We start from the raw sequence: 15,596 nt of genomic DNA, 5'->3' as shown, positions 1-15,596 counted from the left end.
GTCCCCCTCATAACAAGAAATTTGATCCTTTTTTCTGGCTTAACATTAGTATTTAGCAGGTTACACTGTATTGATTAGACTATATGTCTTTGTCTCTCCCCCATCCTCCACAGTTTTTGCAATTACTCTTATTGGATTTGGACATTGGAAACTATTATTGCTATAGCAGAAAAGACCAAGAGTCCAGTAGCATCTATAAGACTAACAAAATTTGTGGTAGGGTATGAACTTTTGTGAGTCACAGCTCACTTCTTCAAGTACAGCTAGAATGTGAGTCCACCTGTCCTTATATCTTGGAGAGTGGAGTGATTTCAGATGCCGAATGACAATAGCCTGTGAATGACAATAGCAGGCATAATTGGATAGGGTGTGTTATGCAAAGGGTGGTGGGTGTGGAGAAATCAGCATTGGTAATGAGACAGGAAGTCTAGGTCTCAAGCATTACCAATGCTGATTTCTCCATACCCATCATCCCTCTGCACACCCCACCTATCCAATCATGCCTGCTATTGTCATTCACTGTCTATTGTCTTTCTGTAATCACTTCACTCTCCAAGATATAAGGACAGATGGACTCACATTCTAGCTGTATCTGAAGAAGTGAGCTGCGGCTCATGAAAACTCATACCCTACCACACATTTTGTTAGTCTTATAGGTGCTACTGGACTCTTGCTCTTTTCTGCTGCTGCAGACAGATTAACACAGCTACCCATCTTGATCTATTATTGCTGTCGTTTAATTTGGAACCAGTATTTATGTTCTATCATAACTATTTTCTATAATCTACACTTCAGCTATGAAAATACTTTCCATACTTCAACTTGGCACATTGTACTATTTGTGGAATACATGGTTTCTCCTTCTAAGCATCTCAACTTGTGGGCTTTATATTTAACACCAAGTTCTTTGTAAATTCTGTTTTTTTTTTAAGGAGGGGAGTTTTTGAAGCACTTGGAATCACCAGCTGCTTCTCAGCATTTTGATTCGTGGTTGTGTGGCCATTTGTATATGCTGCTAATATGGGCAGCATAATAACATTTGTAAGATTTTTCAGTGGAAAAAAATTATACTTTTAATATGCTCTTCCTGTGATAGATTTTCCTCTGTTGTACTCAAAGAAAAATGGCCCGTCTTCGAAGAACAGCCCTTCCAGAATGAAAAGAGATTCTGAGGATGATCCCTTCCTCCCAGAAGTAAGAAGCAACCCATTTTGAGCTAATGCAGTTCTCTGATTGGTTACTGTATGTTTGTTAATGAATTGTGCTGCTTTAACTTTTCAAGCAACTGATCCATTGATTGCAAATCAGAACAGATTTCTAGTGGATCCTCCGTCTCAAGGATTTCCAGTCTCATGTACCTCAGTCTAGCATGAAAATTACTGTGGTAAATTTGCTGTTCTGGAAGGCCCTTTCTTTCCCATGCCTATTAGTGGACTCTGTACTTCCTGTTCTTTTTCTTTTTGCTTCCCATATCTGAGTCCTTTATCCAGGAGTAACACATGTATTCTGTAAAAAGGATATGATAACAGTGAAAATCCTTCACTTCATAAATCCATAGAAATCCACCACCACCACTACCTCCTATGCTCTTATGTGCTTTCTCTGTTCATGAAATGTTCAGTCTATTGATACTGAGGTTAAATGTGCAGCAGCTCACCATCAATCCTCCTGTCTTCCCTGCATCTCCCAATAACATAGTTGGAGCTGATCTGTGACATGTCATCACATTTCTACTGGCAGCAGCCAATGAAATGGCATGGAGCCAGAAAACAACTGCACTTGGTCATGACACATTACATCTCTGCCTTGGTTAGGCATTACTGGAAGACCAAACTCCTTTCATATATTCAAATATACATACCCTTGGTTCATGTTTGTTGTACTTCCATAGCTTTTTGCATATTGAGCCATTATCACAACTATATACATGTTCATTCAGTATGTGTGCATGCTATTGGGAGCCTGGATTTTTCGGGGTACTAGTCCCACAGTACAACCTTGGGGTGAATGTGCATTCAGACATTGACATAATTGCACATACTCAAAAGGAACGTATATGCATACAGCATAAACTTAAGCCCATTAGCAGACGCATCTAGGAGTGCATCTCTGCTTGAATAAGGTACACGTCACATGTATCTTTGTATTATATGCATGTAGATAGTTCACTGATGCAGCTACAGGGTTGCATGTGCAGTAGCCCTTTAAGTTAATCAGAGGTAGAGTCTATCAGTTGTTTGGAAGAAGAAATGGAGACCTACTGTAGCCTTGATTCCACTTATAGTCCTCAGCTTAACACTTGCACATCTGGACTGGAGCCATAGCATTTTGTTATAAAAAGTGAACACAACAGAATAGCAGTTTTCTCTAGACCTCTATTTGCATAATTGTAAAAGGCAAAGCAGTGAGAGGATATCTGTAGCAAAGTACAAAATGTAATGTAAAGAAAGCTCTGAAAATAGAATGCCAGTGGTGCTTCCAATGGAGCTGAGCAATAGAACTTCATTATTTGATATTTGATGTGGAATGTCCAGCTGTGTGTCTACCAAGCCCCTGTAATGCTTTTCACAGGTATTTGAATATCCAAATATCTTGGCTGTCTCCCAGGAGCATTTGCATAAATGCAGAAAGTGACAGTTGTTACTTTTTACATTTTTATTGGACTCTTTCTCAAGCTCCATGATTATCTTGACACTGACATGAGAACGTCTATTTTCTCTTTTGTTTGTTTGAAAATGTTCTCTAAATAAAAGTATTACGACTAACTACCCTTTTTTCTCCCAAAATAATCATTTATGCATTCCTTATAGCTTATATCTTCCAGCAAAATTCCAGAATTTACAACAGGACATTTCAAACTCCACAGCCGAGTATTTCAAAGAAAAGGAAAAGCCACAGAGGTAGCTGAAGAAATCCCTGTCTATGTTCTTCATCATTCATTTCACAACAGCACTAAGAGCAGCCCACTGGCACGTAGTAAATCTTTCCATCATGGCCTCAAGACATCAGTACCCATTAACAAGATGCATGAAGCCGAGAGTTGCAATATAGGGGACCAATGTTTAAAAAACCAGACAATGTACAGAGATAGTAGGACCTTGGGATTGTTTGTGAAATGCTCAGATACTTCTTCTGTAAATCTTGAAAAACTAGATAAAACAGCTTCAATATCCTCTAAAGACCAGCATTTAAACAAAGCTAAAAACAAAATAATGAGGAAACTCACATTTTCGATGGAACAACAGTCCAGACTACATGGTTTGAATGATGGAAGAAAAACAGAACAGCAAGGCCAAGGAATTCTAGAAGAGAATCCAATACCATCCAGTTGTTACAGACATCCCAGACTCTCAGAGACCTATTTGCCAACTATGTCACCAGAATACAAACTTGCAAAGAATGCTGATAAGTGTCCCAAAGGACATATCACTAGCCAGTCTAAATCACCATTGAGGATAATTGCAAGCGCCATAAAGAGATCCATCATAGAACCTCTTAGATCTCCCTCAGAAGGACTGAAAAGGAGCCAAGAGAAAAATGCCAAATTTCCTTCAGAAAACATATTTTTCAGCTTCCCTTATACTATAAGAAATGACCAAAATCAAGGGGGACATGAAACCCAGATGCAAGAGCCCAGTGAGTTGCATGCTCCAGGAAAAGCACTTGAAATTGGTAGTTCAAATAGTTCTGATTTTTCCAGAAGTCCAAAAGAAGAATATTCGTATGATGACACATCTTTTCCTGTTTACAGTGTGCATACCAGCCCAAGTGAAAATCTTGGTACATTTGAATATTCTTCCCATACTGACATAGATGATGTGCCGAAACTTTTACAGAGATTTACTCTTAAAGAGAATCTCTGGAAGTCTACCAGGGATGACTTAAGTCACCGTAACCAAAAGAACAAACTTCATTCATCTCTGAAACTCAAGAACAAAAGTTCTGATACTATTTTAGATAGTGCTGTACAGAGGAACAATCTCTTGAACCTCTTTAGTAAAATGAGGGGTGATGAAGATAAAAATCCTTTGTTAAGGTCCCCTCTGCATTCCAGTACTGAGGAAATAATAAATCATCCTTGCGGTGGAGGATATGTAGGTAAGCAAAATGAACTTTTTAGAAGCTATTGTAGTGCCATTTTGAAATGTATTGACTTTTATCTATTCAAACTTGTTATGGGTGTTTAGAAACGAGATTATGGGTTGGGTCCCATAGAGGATTTCAGCAGATGGAAGCAATTTCTATCTGTGCAGTCCAATTCCCTTGTCTCTTGTTGCCCAAAATGCCCACTGAAATACTGCTTCTGGTGTTCCCCAGGAGCACCAATGGGGGGGGGGAGTGTCTGAAGTGTTCTGTTGGGGTGTGTGTGAATGGATGAAAATCACCCTCACTTTGTCTGTGGAAATCTTCCTGGATTCAACCCAAATGCAATACTTGCTATGTGCTTTGGCATTTCTTTCCTTAAAATTTAGCTGGTTTGGCCTAAATCCACAATCATTTGCACTGGATGTTATTTCCAAACTATTAGATATATCCTGCCTTCTACAAGGTAACTGTGGCATGTCTTAACTGTGATGATGAAAGTCTTACCCATGTGGGTTTTCATACCCTCAACATCTGTTTGTCTGCTTCGTGAGCAACTTTAGTATGCTATGTATTCATTAGCAAAGCAGGAAACAAGCAAGATCACAAGCTCTTCTTGCTTTTTCTTCCTAAATTAGTCCTAATCGAACTTCCTAGGTAAATTAAATGCCTGAGGCCTACAAGACTACTAGGAATCCTGGAGGTATGATTTCTGATTCATAAGAGTATTGAAGGCAGAAATGTGTATAGGCTTCAACTTGAACCTCAGGCAGAGGTGTACTAAAAACATTTACTTAATTTACAAGAACCCCAAGTGACTTATAAAAATGGGAATAAAATCTAACACAACAAAGTATCAATAAATATTAAAATTCCCTCCATTGTGCAGAATAAAATGTCAACAATGTAAAATACAGCAAGATGTTTTGTGTATAAAAAAGGGGCTTCTGGGTTATGCCACAGCCATGGCACTACACTGGGGCAGGTGCACAGGTGGGTGGAGAGAATACAGGATAGAGGTCTTGTTTGTATGTCTGAACTCGTTTTCCAAAATATATTTCCACTGCTGTTCATAGACAACTGAGTTGCAAAGAAAAATATAGCAGCATAGTAAGACATGTATTAAGGTTTCCTCAGCACTGCTATATGACTGTAAATCAAAGGAAAGACAACTCCTTTTAAAAAAAACCCTGCTCTTTTTCCTGTTTGTGATATATTTCATTTAAGAAACAAGTTTCTAGGATTGTTGCTTTCATCTTTTTTTTAAATCATGAAGAAATTTGTTTTGACTCAGGTCTTGTACAGTCTTGTATCTCTCTTAGGATTAATTTCTTCAGTCATCTGAAGCCTTTGTAACAGCTGATCATTCTAGTGTGTTTTCCCTTGGAGACTTAAACATAGGTAGTAAAAAGTTTTGAGAGGAAAAGAGAGGAGCAAACAATATGGTATTTTTCCTTGTTCGTTCATTGCAACATAGTTATTAATATGGTTCATTGATTGTTTTCATGAAGTACCCCCCTGCCCCTTTTGGATAACAATAGGTAGAAAATATAAATAAAAAGAATTAAATCAATTGTTCAAATCTATTCCTCTAAAGAAATTTCTGAGATTACTTCTAGTAGCTTGGTATGACTGTATATCCCTTATAATATGCATAGATACAGTTAGGCCCTGAGAATTGTTGCATCTTGAAATGACATTAGGTTTCTGCTGAGTTTTTCCATCTTTAAAAGTTGATTGATAAGAATAAACTCAACAGGTGAAGCTCTGAAGGGTAAATACGTTGCATTTCTCCTGACATATAGATGTTCAAGGAGAACCACCACCACCTCCACATTCCTTAAAAGGGCTTATGCAGGTACTTTTGCAGAGATTCAGCAGAGGTGGTACTTGATTCTTAAGGATAACTTTACGTATACGTTCAGAGATTATCAGTAGCGAAAAGTCTTTGGAGAGACAACATATAAATTTTCTAAATAAATAACTTAGGCAAGTGGTAAAAAGGAGATGATTATGTAGAACCACAGTAACTGCACATATTAAACTGCCCTGGCAGTGTTCCCACACAGCAGCATGAGACCACTGCTTACTATTCCTGTTGGTTAAACAGTAGAAGGATACAGACTCTGATGCAATAGCAAAGGTCCATGCAGCTTTGCGTATCACAATTAAGAATAACTCACCAAGAAGCCATTTACAGTGACATCCCCATCCATCACAACTGTATTGTGTGCTCCTGTCCTCCGTGCTCCACATTTCTGCCAAGTTAAGGTAGGCGTCTATTGTCTAATCAAGGTCTAAAATGCTAACATAGTTCTACACGCATTTGCTCACTGGTGCTGCAAGAAGCTGCAATAAATAGTTACAATACTAGGGCACTGTCCTCCAACTCGTCCTTTTAATCCTCATGGCAGCAGCACAATGTAACACAAGGTGTGGACAGAGCTATGATGGACTAGACTGCTACTATTAGGTGGTGCCTGTGTAGTATAGTAGTTAAAGTGTTAGACTAGGACCTCCCTCATGAAGCTCATTAGCCTTTCTCTCACAGCTTCAGTTTCTTTGCAAGAAACTGGGGGAAGAGGAGGCTATGCAAAGCCTGATGGCAAATTCAGGTTTGCTTCTGCATGAGGTGCAGGACAGGCATGAAATACGGCCTGCTTCTCTGTAATAGTATGTTCATAAATACGAAATAGAGAAAATAAAATATGAACGTGTTCAGTGTTAATTGATGTGAGATTACTGTGTTTTCTGTTGGCCAGGGGAAAGTGGCTGTTTTGCACACGGCCCCAAAGTACAGCAAGTTCAGAAGCAGGTCCCACTTCAGAAAGTTGTTACCATTACACTATACTGGCATGTTGTTAATTTGCCATACCAATCTATGTCATACAAATTTATTTCAACATTTCCAACTCTGTACTAGTTTCCTGCTTATTTCCAAATTGGTTGTACGGTTTATTGAACGTCCCAGTCAATGATTTTATTGACTTATACTGTGTAATCCACCTTGAGTCTCAGTGAGAAAGACGATAAATAATATAAATAAATAAATAAATTAAGTTTGAGGGCCATTGTTCTGTCTAGAGGAAAGAGGATTCTGATTTTGCTGACATTCCTATTAGGATACTATTGGAAGTAAGTAGCTCTTTAAATATGCTTTTTTGGTTTTGTTGATCACCAATAAATATTTGCATACCCAATTCAAATACCTATTTTTAAAGGAATAAAAGTGAAGTTGGTTATGACAAATTTCAAAAAGTTGTAATATGCAAATTTATCTGTTTTTTTTACAAAACAGAATTTGGTTTGGAATTTCTCATATCTATTGTGTTGTAGCTCATAACAAGAAGACATTCATTATTCACCTGTTCACAATTGCAGCAGTGCTACTGACTTGTATAGCCAGCTGGCCACAGAAATATCCAGTGGGAACTGAGTGATGGCAGTAAGCCTCACAGTTGTCTGTACATCGTCTGGTCTAGCTCTACAGCACTTGGTACATGTGGGATTCCCAGCAGTCTTGGATCAGCAATGCATCACAAAGGGGTTGTCCAAGCTGGTTTCTCTCAGTTACAAAAATGGACATTCTTGGTTATGTAGTTTGTAGCTTAGCTTCACTGGCAGTATGAGAGCACTGCACACTTGAACAACTGAGTCTGGCTGACCTTGAAGTCAGCCCAGTAGGCTCATGGGTTGGAATGTGTGTGAGAGAGACAGAGATGGCTATCCTCTATTTGTGGTTGCATGATCTAAAAACACTTTTTGATCTAATATTTAGAGAGCAGGCAAGCGCGGGGCCTACTGCACTATGTGCAAGGCTGGCAAAAGCAGGAGCCTTGTAGACTCCTCCAAATGTCACCATCAGCCCTCTATAGCAAGAACACATATCGTTCACAATTTTGCAGCTTCAGAGATGTCAATCATGTTTATGAGTAGGGCCACATAATGGGTTTAATCTGATACTTCAACAATGGCCTCTCAGACTCAGCAAACAATTTATAATAATAGTAACAACAACATTCGATTTATATAGCGCCCTTCAGGATGACTTAACATCCACTCAGAGTGGTTTACAAAGTATGTTACTATTATCCCCACAACAAACACCCTGTGAGGTGGGTGGGGCTGAGAGAGCTCAAAGAGAGCTGTGACTGACCCAAGGTCACCCAGCTGGCTTCAAGCGGAGGAGTAGGGAATCAAACCTGGTTCTCCAGATTAGAGTCCCGCTGCTCTTAACCACTACACCAAAGTGGCTACAAAAAAAATAATAATTGTCAGCTTTTTTTTTTAAGAGAGAAAATATGTTCTCTCTAAAATAGAGAGCCAAATATGGGGATAATGGCAAAGAGTCTAGTAGCACCTTTAAGACTAACCATCTTTACTGTAGCATAAGCATAGGCTTGGTTACAGGAAGTATGTTCTTTGAAAGTAGCCAATCCAAGAAAAACATGCTGCCATGAGAGAATCTAATGCCAGCAGAGTTCATGTACGTATTTAGGATTTAACACCTCTTGTACTTTCTCTTTTAAAAATGGATCCCTCTGCTCTGCACTTCCATCAGAATCCGGGTAATGAAAGTAAATGATTGGGAAAATATTTGTCCCTACATCTCCACTTACGAAAGACAATTTTAATGTCCTGTAAATTATCTGTTGGTAGTTTGGCAGGGATGATTCATTAGGTGAGGCCCACACTCCCCGAAAAGTTCAATACAACTAGATGGGGGGGGGGTGGAATGAGAACTGGAAATATATTGTGCCTTCTGTTGTCTGTTTCTGCCCATAGTTTGGGATAGATGCTTTCTTGAGAGAGGGATACAGTCTCTGATTATTTAACTGCAAGTGGATGCTGTGCAAGTTATAGATGAAGATATTTTTCCTATTCAAATCAATGAAAATTATTATCAGTTTTTAAATGACTCTGAACACATGATGTGATATAAAAATCTGAGCAGAATCTTATATTACTAAAATCTGAAGAAAATTTATGTGTATCCTTCCTCCTGGATACACATACTCCTTCCTACTGAATTGTGGGCATAATGGGTTGGCAAAAAGTGTCCCACAAACCCTTTAAAACTTGGTGCACCTTAGTATTTCCTATTGTCTGTAAGTCTGGATGAACAATTATATTTTCTAATATGGAATCCTGGGCAGATCAGAGTTTGTATGACCATTCCATCTGTAGTTCCCAACTAAGCTGTTCAAATTAGACATGGGCACGATCCAAAAAATAATCCCAATTTAGCTGATCGTGATTTTGCGGCGGCGCCGAACCCAGGTACCTGAACCTCACTGCTCAAGTCCCGTTTCCGATACAGAATCGGGAATCGGGAAGGCCGACGCAGGAGGGCGCCCCGCGGTTTCCAGCACTAAAGGAATAGTGGGTGAGGAGGATGGTGGCCGCCGGGCCCTGCAGGCCCGTGGAGGCAGCGACGAGCCACCTCCCCTCAGGGGGCGGGGGGGTCTGTCCCCACAGGAGTGTGCCGGTACTGTCATGGGGGGGGGGAACCAGAGGAGATAGCTCCCTATTCCCTAATTCCCTATCCGCTGAAGCGCAAAGCTAAAGCTCCCTCTCTCTCTCTCTTGCGCTTTCTCTCTCCAAAAGCGGCAAGCGAGAGCTCGCCTCTGTCCCACTCCACCCGCGAGCGGAAAGTGAAACTTTGTTGCACAGCACATGGCAATTTATAAAGCCTGGGTCTGCTACGCAGGAGGGCTGTGTTTGGCCGTAAGAGCTGCCTCTCAGGCTTTGCAGTGATGAGATTCGAGTGCCCATGGCTACAGAAGAACACCCCCTTCCCCTGCCCTCCCCTCTCTTCTCCCAAATGGACGAGATGGGCACGCGCTTTTCTGGCTGCTTCGTGGTTGGAAGGAAGCCCTGCTGATCAAGGAAAGCTGGGCTTCCATTCGTGTTTCCAGGGTGACAGAAGGAGGGCAAACAGCTCCGGCATTCCCCAGGCTCCGTTTCCATGGGGCTCTGTTCCCTCAGGAACAGATGGCTGGTGCCAGACTGTCTGCAGACTGCAATCCCGAACGTAAACCGATCGATCCGATTGAGACCCGATAGAGCACCCCACCCAAGCGCTGAACCTGGAGCCGTGGACGGAACCGATCAGCCCGGTCCTGATGGCACAAACGCCAAAATCGGGGCAATTTTCAGTCCATAATTCCAATCGTGCCCATGTCTAGTTCAAATGCTTTTCAATCTCCCCTCTGCATAAATGCTGCCTGGTAGAATGAACAGACACTAGCCAGTATCATCTTCTGGTCCTTGTGTCTCAAAGCATATAAAAAAATATAAATTTGGAGGGGGTCCAGGGAGAGAAATATACTTGTTGAATGTGATGTTATGATTGTCCCCAGTAAAATTTTGTATTCACACCATGGTTAGGCAAAACAAGTGACTAGCTCCTAAAGCATGAAATTCTTGACCATTTTATGTACATGCCACTCACTGCCTGAGCACAGCCCAGTCTGGATGTTCATCATCAATCCTGCAGCAAGTCAAGTATCTCTGCAGATCTCCCTATTCTGTTCTGTTGTCTTAGAGAGAAGACAAATGAGGCAAACAAATTGAGGAGAACAAGCACAGATGTTTAATGACTTTTAAAAACATATGTTTGACAAACTGCCCCCCAAATTCTAAAAATAAAAACAAATCAGCTTGAATTTCTGAAGGACCACTTCTCTGAGAGGGATATCTGTTGGTGTGATGTACCAAAAATAGGAGTTTTGTGTGGGACCTTAAAGACTAAGAAAGATCCTTAAAGATTCATTCATTGCATCTGAGGACGTGGCTAGTCCATGAAAACGTATGCTTGAATAAAATTTTATTAACCTTTGGGGTGCCAGAACAAGACTCTTGCTTACAATTTCTCCCATAGACCTTGTTTAAATTTCAGAGAGAGTGAGTGGAAGAATGCATCAGAGGCTGGATATTGAGAGAGAGCGTGTGCACGCACATTTACTCTTCCATGGTGTGATAATCCTGAGAGAGAGCAAAATATATGATGTTGGTTTAGACCTAATTAATGAAATATTTATGCTGCATGAAGCTGTGTGATAAAAACTTCAGAAAGGCCATTTGCTTTTGATTATATTTGTGATTTTTATATATATATGACCAGACATTCTGACGCCAGTTTTTTTACACTGAGCAGATGTCACAATGTAAAAATGGGTGCCAGATGCTACAAGACTCATAAGGGTAATTTGTTTAAGAGATATCTCAGACTTCATGCATTCAATTATGCTGCATGGTGAGCCTTAGACAACCATTTAGATAACACAGCAAACTTCAGATATGAATTTTAGTAACAGATTTGAGTTTTGATAGCAAGCCGAGGCATCATGAATAGGAAACAGGAATTAACTGATCTGTACCTAAAACTTGATATGTTTGCAATGTGGGGGTAGTCAGAGAATTGGCTTGAACAGTGGCCAAGGATTTAATTAATGTGATCAGCCAGTTGTTAGATATAGTCCTGGAAAGCCAAGGGCAGGTGCAGCGTAAAGGCCTATGGGGAAGATCAAAGCACCAGAGAAAATAAGGTCTGCCTCATTGAGCTTTTTGTTTCCATTTTAGGCTCTGACTGTCTTCCTGTCAGAAAACAAGTAACCGGCTGTCATTCTTCATCCTCTGATAGCGAATTAGAACACAAGCCCTCATTACCATGCAAGGTAACCTTTTTAATATCTCAAAATGCTTTGGATTTGGGCTACATTTTATGAGTTTGATGTTTTGGTCTTAAACTAACAAGTATATTTTCCTGCAATCTATTAATAAGTTTTAAGTAGAGTATTTCTGATAGCTTGATCTTCTACTGAACAAGTACTAATGATCACATATTTCCTTCAGACCCCTCACCAGTGTGTCCTAACTGAAGAACTATAGCTAGCGAGGAGAGCAGAGGGAAAAAAGTGTGTGTGTGTGTGTGGGGGGGAGTTGTGACATATATGTCTCACTCCACCAATCACCTCCTAGGATTACCAGCTTTTTTACTAGTGTGGCTCCTCTGTCTTTGAGGAAATGTAGAGGTTCAGCAGATTAAGTTATAGATTCTCTAGCATGCAATATAGCATCAGCAAACTATTTTTTCTGATCTACTAGCATACAAAGCAAAGCTTCAACAGTGTAATTCTAAACAAGTCACACCCTTCTAAAGAAATTAAGTCAGTGGGCTTATAAGGGTCTAGTTTAGGATTGCTTGGTACAAGTTGTCCATGAGAACAGTTTCATCTTTTTGTAGTTACTGTCATTTCCTTGCTAGAAACTTTTTTGGTAGAAAGTTTTTTGCCCCCACTTTTACTTTTTCACTTCAGTATTTGTTTTCTCTAACTCTCAAATGTTCAATCCACCTTTTCCCCTCTTTGCTGTCTGAAGCACCTTAAGTTCCCTTGTTCTTTCCCAAAGCAAAATGAAAGCAAAAAGATTAGCGAGGAGGAGGAAAAGTATTTGAAAATACAGCGAAGTAGTGTAAATTTTCAAAAAAAGAAATATTTTTGAAATGGTTGGTATTTAAGGTTTCTGCCTTCTTTTATCAACAAAAATTCTGGCACCTAAGTATATCTCTAAACAATTATGAAGTTCTTTCTCTATAGAGAAACTCCTTTTCCTTAAAAAAGGAAGGAAGGAAGGAAGAAAAAGTACTAATGGGCAAAATGCAGGTAGAATGGAACACCGTACTCTTCAGTGCAGTAGCAATATATAATCCTGTTGATGGAAATAATGCATTAATAATGCCACTCTTTCCAGACTTGAGAAAATCACCAGGTAAGATCTTTCCTGTCTCACTTCCCTACTTTTTTATGGAACATATTAGCAGTGTGCTCAACTTGCACAATAAGTGTAAGCATAAGTATGAAATTTATGCTCACCAGATTTAGGGATATCGGCATAGCAAGCTGAAACATGACAAATATGCAGCATCAAGAAATTCATATCAGCACTGTTAGTTAATGCATATTAACTAGAACTGGATGCTTTAAAAAATCCATATTTTTTAGATGTGGGAATCTGGAATACATATATAGCATATATATTCGGTATTCCCAATATTTGGGTTAAAAATACCAATATAATATTCAGATTCAGGTTTTATTTGGAATTCCAAATATATTCTGCTCCATTATTCCCGATAGGAAAATTTTTCAGAGAGACTCGAAAGGCCATTCCAAGATTGCAGGAAACCTAGTTTTTCCTGTCCACTAAAGACCCTCCCAAGTTTTGTGAGTTGGACCAAAAGGTCCAGTTCTACAGGCCCCTGAACAAGCTGCACTCAGCAACTCTCCATTGTTTCCTATGTGGGGAAAAAATCCAAAGCTTTCTCCAGGATACAGGAAGCATTAGCCAAACACACAGTAGCAGCCACCGATCAAAAGATTCCCAAGGCAACAGAACCAACAAAGCCCAACAGAACCAGTGTTAAACCAGAGAAATTCAGCAGAACCAAACAGAAGCATGGAGCACTGTTAGAAGCCCAAGAGAACCAATGTCATTCACAGATGCCTGACAGAGCCCAGGGCCAATGCAAGCCCAACAGAACCAATGTCAAAGTCTCCCAGTATCCATCCTAGCAAGCCAGTAATACCAAAGCAGCAGCCAGACGTTGGCAATGGCAAATGGCAAGCAAGCAACACTGACACAGACACACAGTAATGCTGCCTCCCTCCCTCCTCCTCTTGTTGCCTGGTAAGCTTGCAAAGGGTGGGGGGCAGGGGGAAGAAGGTGCTGCAACCTTTAAAATGAGATTCCCAGATATTCCTGAATATATCTGGATTATTTTGGAATGTAATTACTGGTTTGTCTGAATACATCCAAATAAGATGCATGTATCCAGATATATCCAATAATACTAGGTATTTGGGGGGGATATATTCAGCTCAGGAATACCAAATTGCACACCTCTAATATTAACTTTTAGGTGGTTGTGCATTAGCTGACTTTTTTCCAGGAAGAGGGCAAGCATTTTAGAGATTACTCCTCATTGTCCCAGGACCTTTCTGCTTTACACTTTTTATATCTGTAGTATGCAGTATGGGAATTATACTTTCAAATCCTTCCAATCTTCCACCCAGCTGTATCCCATAACCTGTTTCAATTTGTATAGTTTATTTTGTCATTTTTTTCTGTCTCGTACAATGTCTTGTTTTTAGAAGGACACTCGAGTCCTACGTCAAATCTTGTTCAGCCCCCCTATGGCTTCTAATATTTCACAAGGCGTTACCTGTCTTCTTTTCAAAGATATCTTCATTATAATAAAGGCTTAGAAGTTGCTTTCCCAGTCACCCCCCAAATAAGGACATGAGACAGTGCAGATTTAACCAGTTTATTTTAAATGGCTGATCTACTTTGTAATTTATTAAAATATGCTAACATATTTAAATGGGAGGGTTGTGTTAGGCAGTGTACCATGGCTGCCTTTATTGAGCAAATCCACCCTGGCTCCAAACTTGTCCAGCCCCATGCCTCATCTGATAGAAGGGGCTAAAGCAAGCATATCCAGAGCTGCTAATGCCGCAAATGCTCCTTTTATAAAAAATAGAATAAACACAGGTAGTCTTGGGAAGCTGAATCTTTATTTGCTACCAAGGCCAACAATACCACAGAATCTTGGCATATGTTTATAATTAAATCTTATGAATTCCTGCTTATGAGTAAAACTAGAGGGTAGGTCATCACTGACCAGCATACTATATAAGTATGTTTAGGACTGGAACACAAATACTGTCGTTTTAAAAAACCTTGCTGCATGTTAGGCAATCTAATGATTATAGAAATTTTTCTGTGCATAAAGCAGAAGCCAAAATATGAAGGTACGGCACTTATTGATTGACAGTTTTCTAACTGATTATAATTTTAATGTTTTGGGGGAAATGGCATGCATAATGTACAATGCACATGAATGTTACATGAATGAAAGCGAAGTCTAAAATGTTTGAGTTCAGTAATGAATGCACTTGTCTCAGCAGGCTGTATTCAAGTCTTTATCTGTGACTAATGTCTGCTGGCTCACAGTTATTGCCATCTATCTCCCACTGACAAAACTAATAAGAAAACAAAATTATTTGTTTGAGAAATACTGATTCCCCCCCCACCCTTGCTAGTTTTGTTTTGTGTCTATCCAAACAAGTATCTAATTCCTATTACTGATATATTTTCAAGTAGAGTATTAGGAACAAAATGGAACATAACTGTAGTTGTACGGTCCAGTTCCCTACAACTGGATGGCCCAGGATAGCCTGATCTCATCAAATGTCAGATATTAAGTAGGGTTGGACCTGGTTAGTACTTGGATAGAAGACCACTAAGGTAGTCCAGGGTTGCTATGCAGAGGGACGGTTGCCAAGATCCACCACAGGCCCTCAGGCAAAGATTCCATCAGACCCCCCCCCCCATATGACCCTGATCAAAACCAAGTATCATTGGCTAGCTGTTACCATGAATAGAATAATAATTGTTTATTAGGTAAGGAACATTAAAGAAAAAGGGATAGGATTATTAAAGAACAGGTT

General features: G+C 39.8%; 1 protein-coding gene across 6 annotated transcripts in view; it reads left to right on the top strand.

The window, feature by feature from the left end:
* Nucleotides 1-15,596, top strand: part of MICAL2 (microtubule associated monooxygenase, calponin and LIM domain containing 2) — a 247,655-nt gene that overhangs the window by 205,042 nt on the left and 27,017 nt on the right. For all 6 annotated transcript variants that reach the window (XM_054972925.1, XM_054972924.1, XM_054972922.1 and 3 more), the window contains 3 exons: nucleotides 1,097-1,194; nucleotides 2,811-4,098; nucleotides 11,668-11,762. In XM_054972925.1, coding sequence (XP_054828900.1) covers nucleotides 1,097-1,194; nucleotides 2,811-4,098; nucleotides 11,668-11,762 — 1,481 coding nt within the window. The remainder of the gene's footprint in view (nucleotides 1-1,096; nucleotides 1,195-2,810; nucleotides 4,099-11,667; nucleotides 11,763-15,596) is intronic.

The sequence above is a fragment of the Eublepharis macularius genome, chromosome 2 (assembly GCF_028583425.1).
Source record: "Eublepharis macularius isolate TG4126 chromosome 2, MPM_Emac_v1.0, whole genome shotgun sequence".
NCBI classification, from domain to species: domain Eukaryota; kingdom Metazoa; phylum Chordata; class Lepidosauria; order Squamata; family Eublepharidae; genus Eublepharis; species Eublepharis macularius.
Note: the sequence above shows the minus strand (reverse complement) of the source record. Positions and strands in the feature narration are given on the sequence as shown.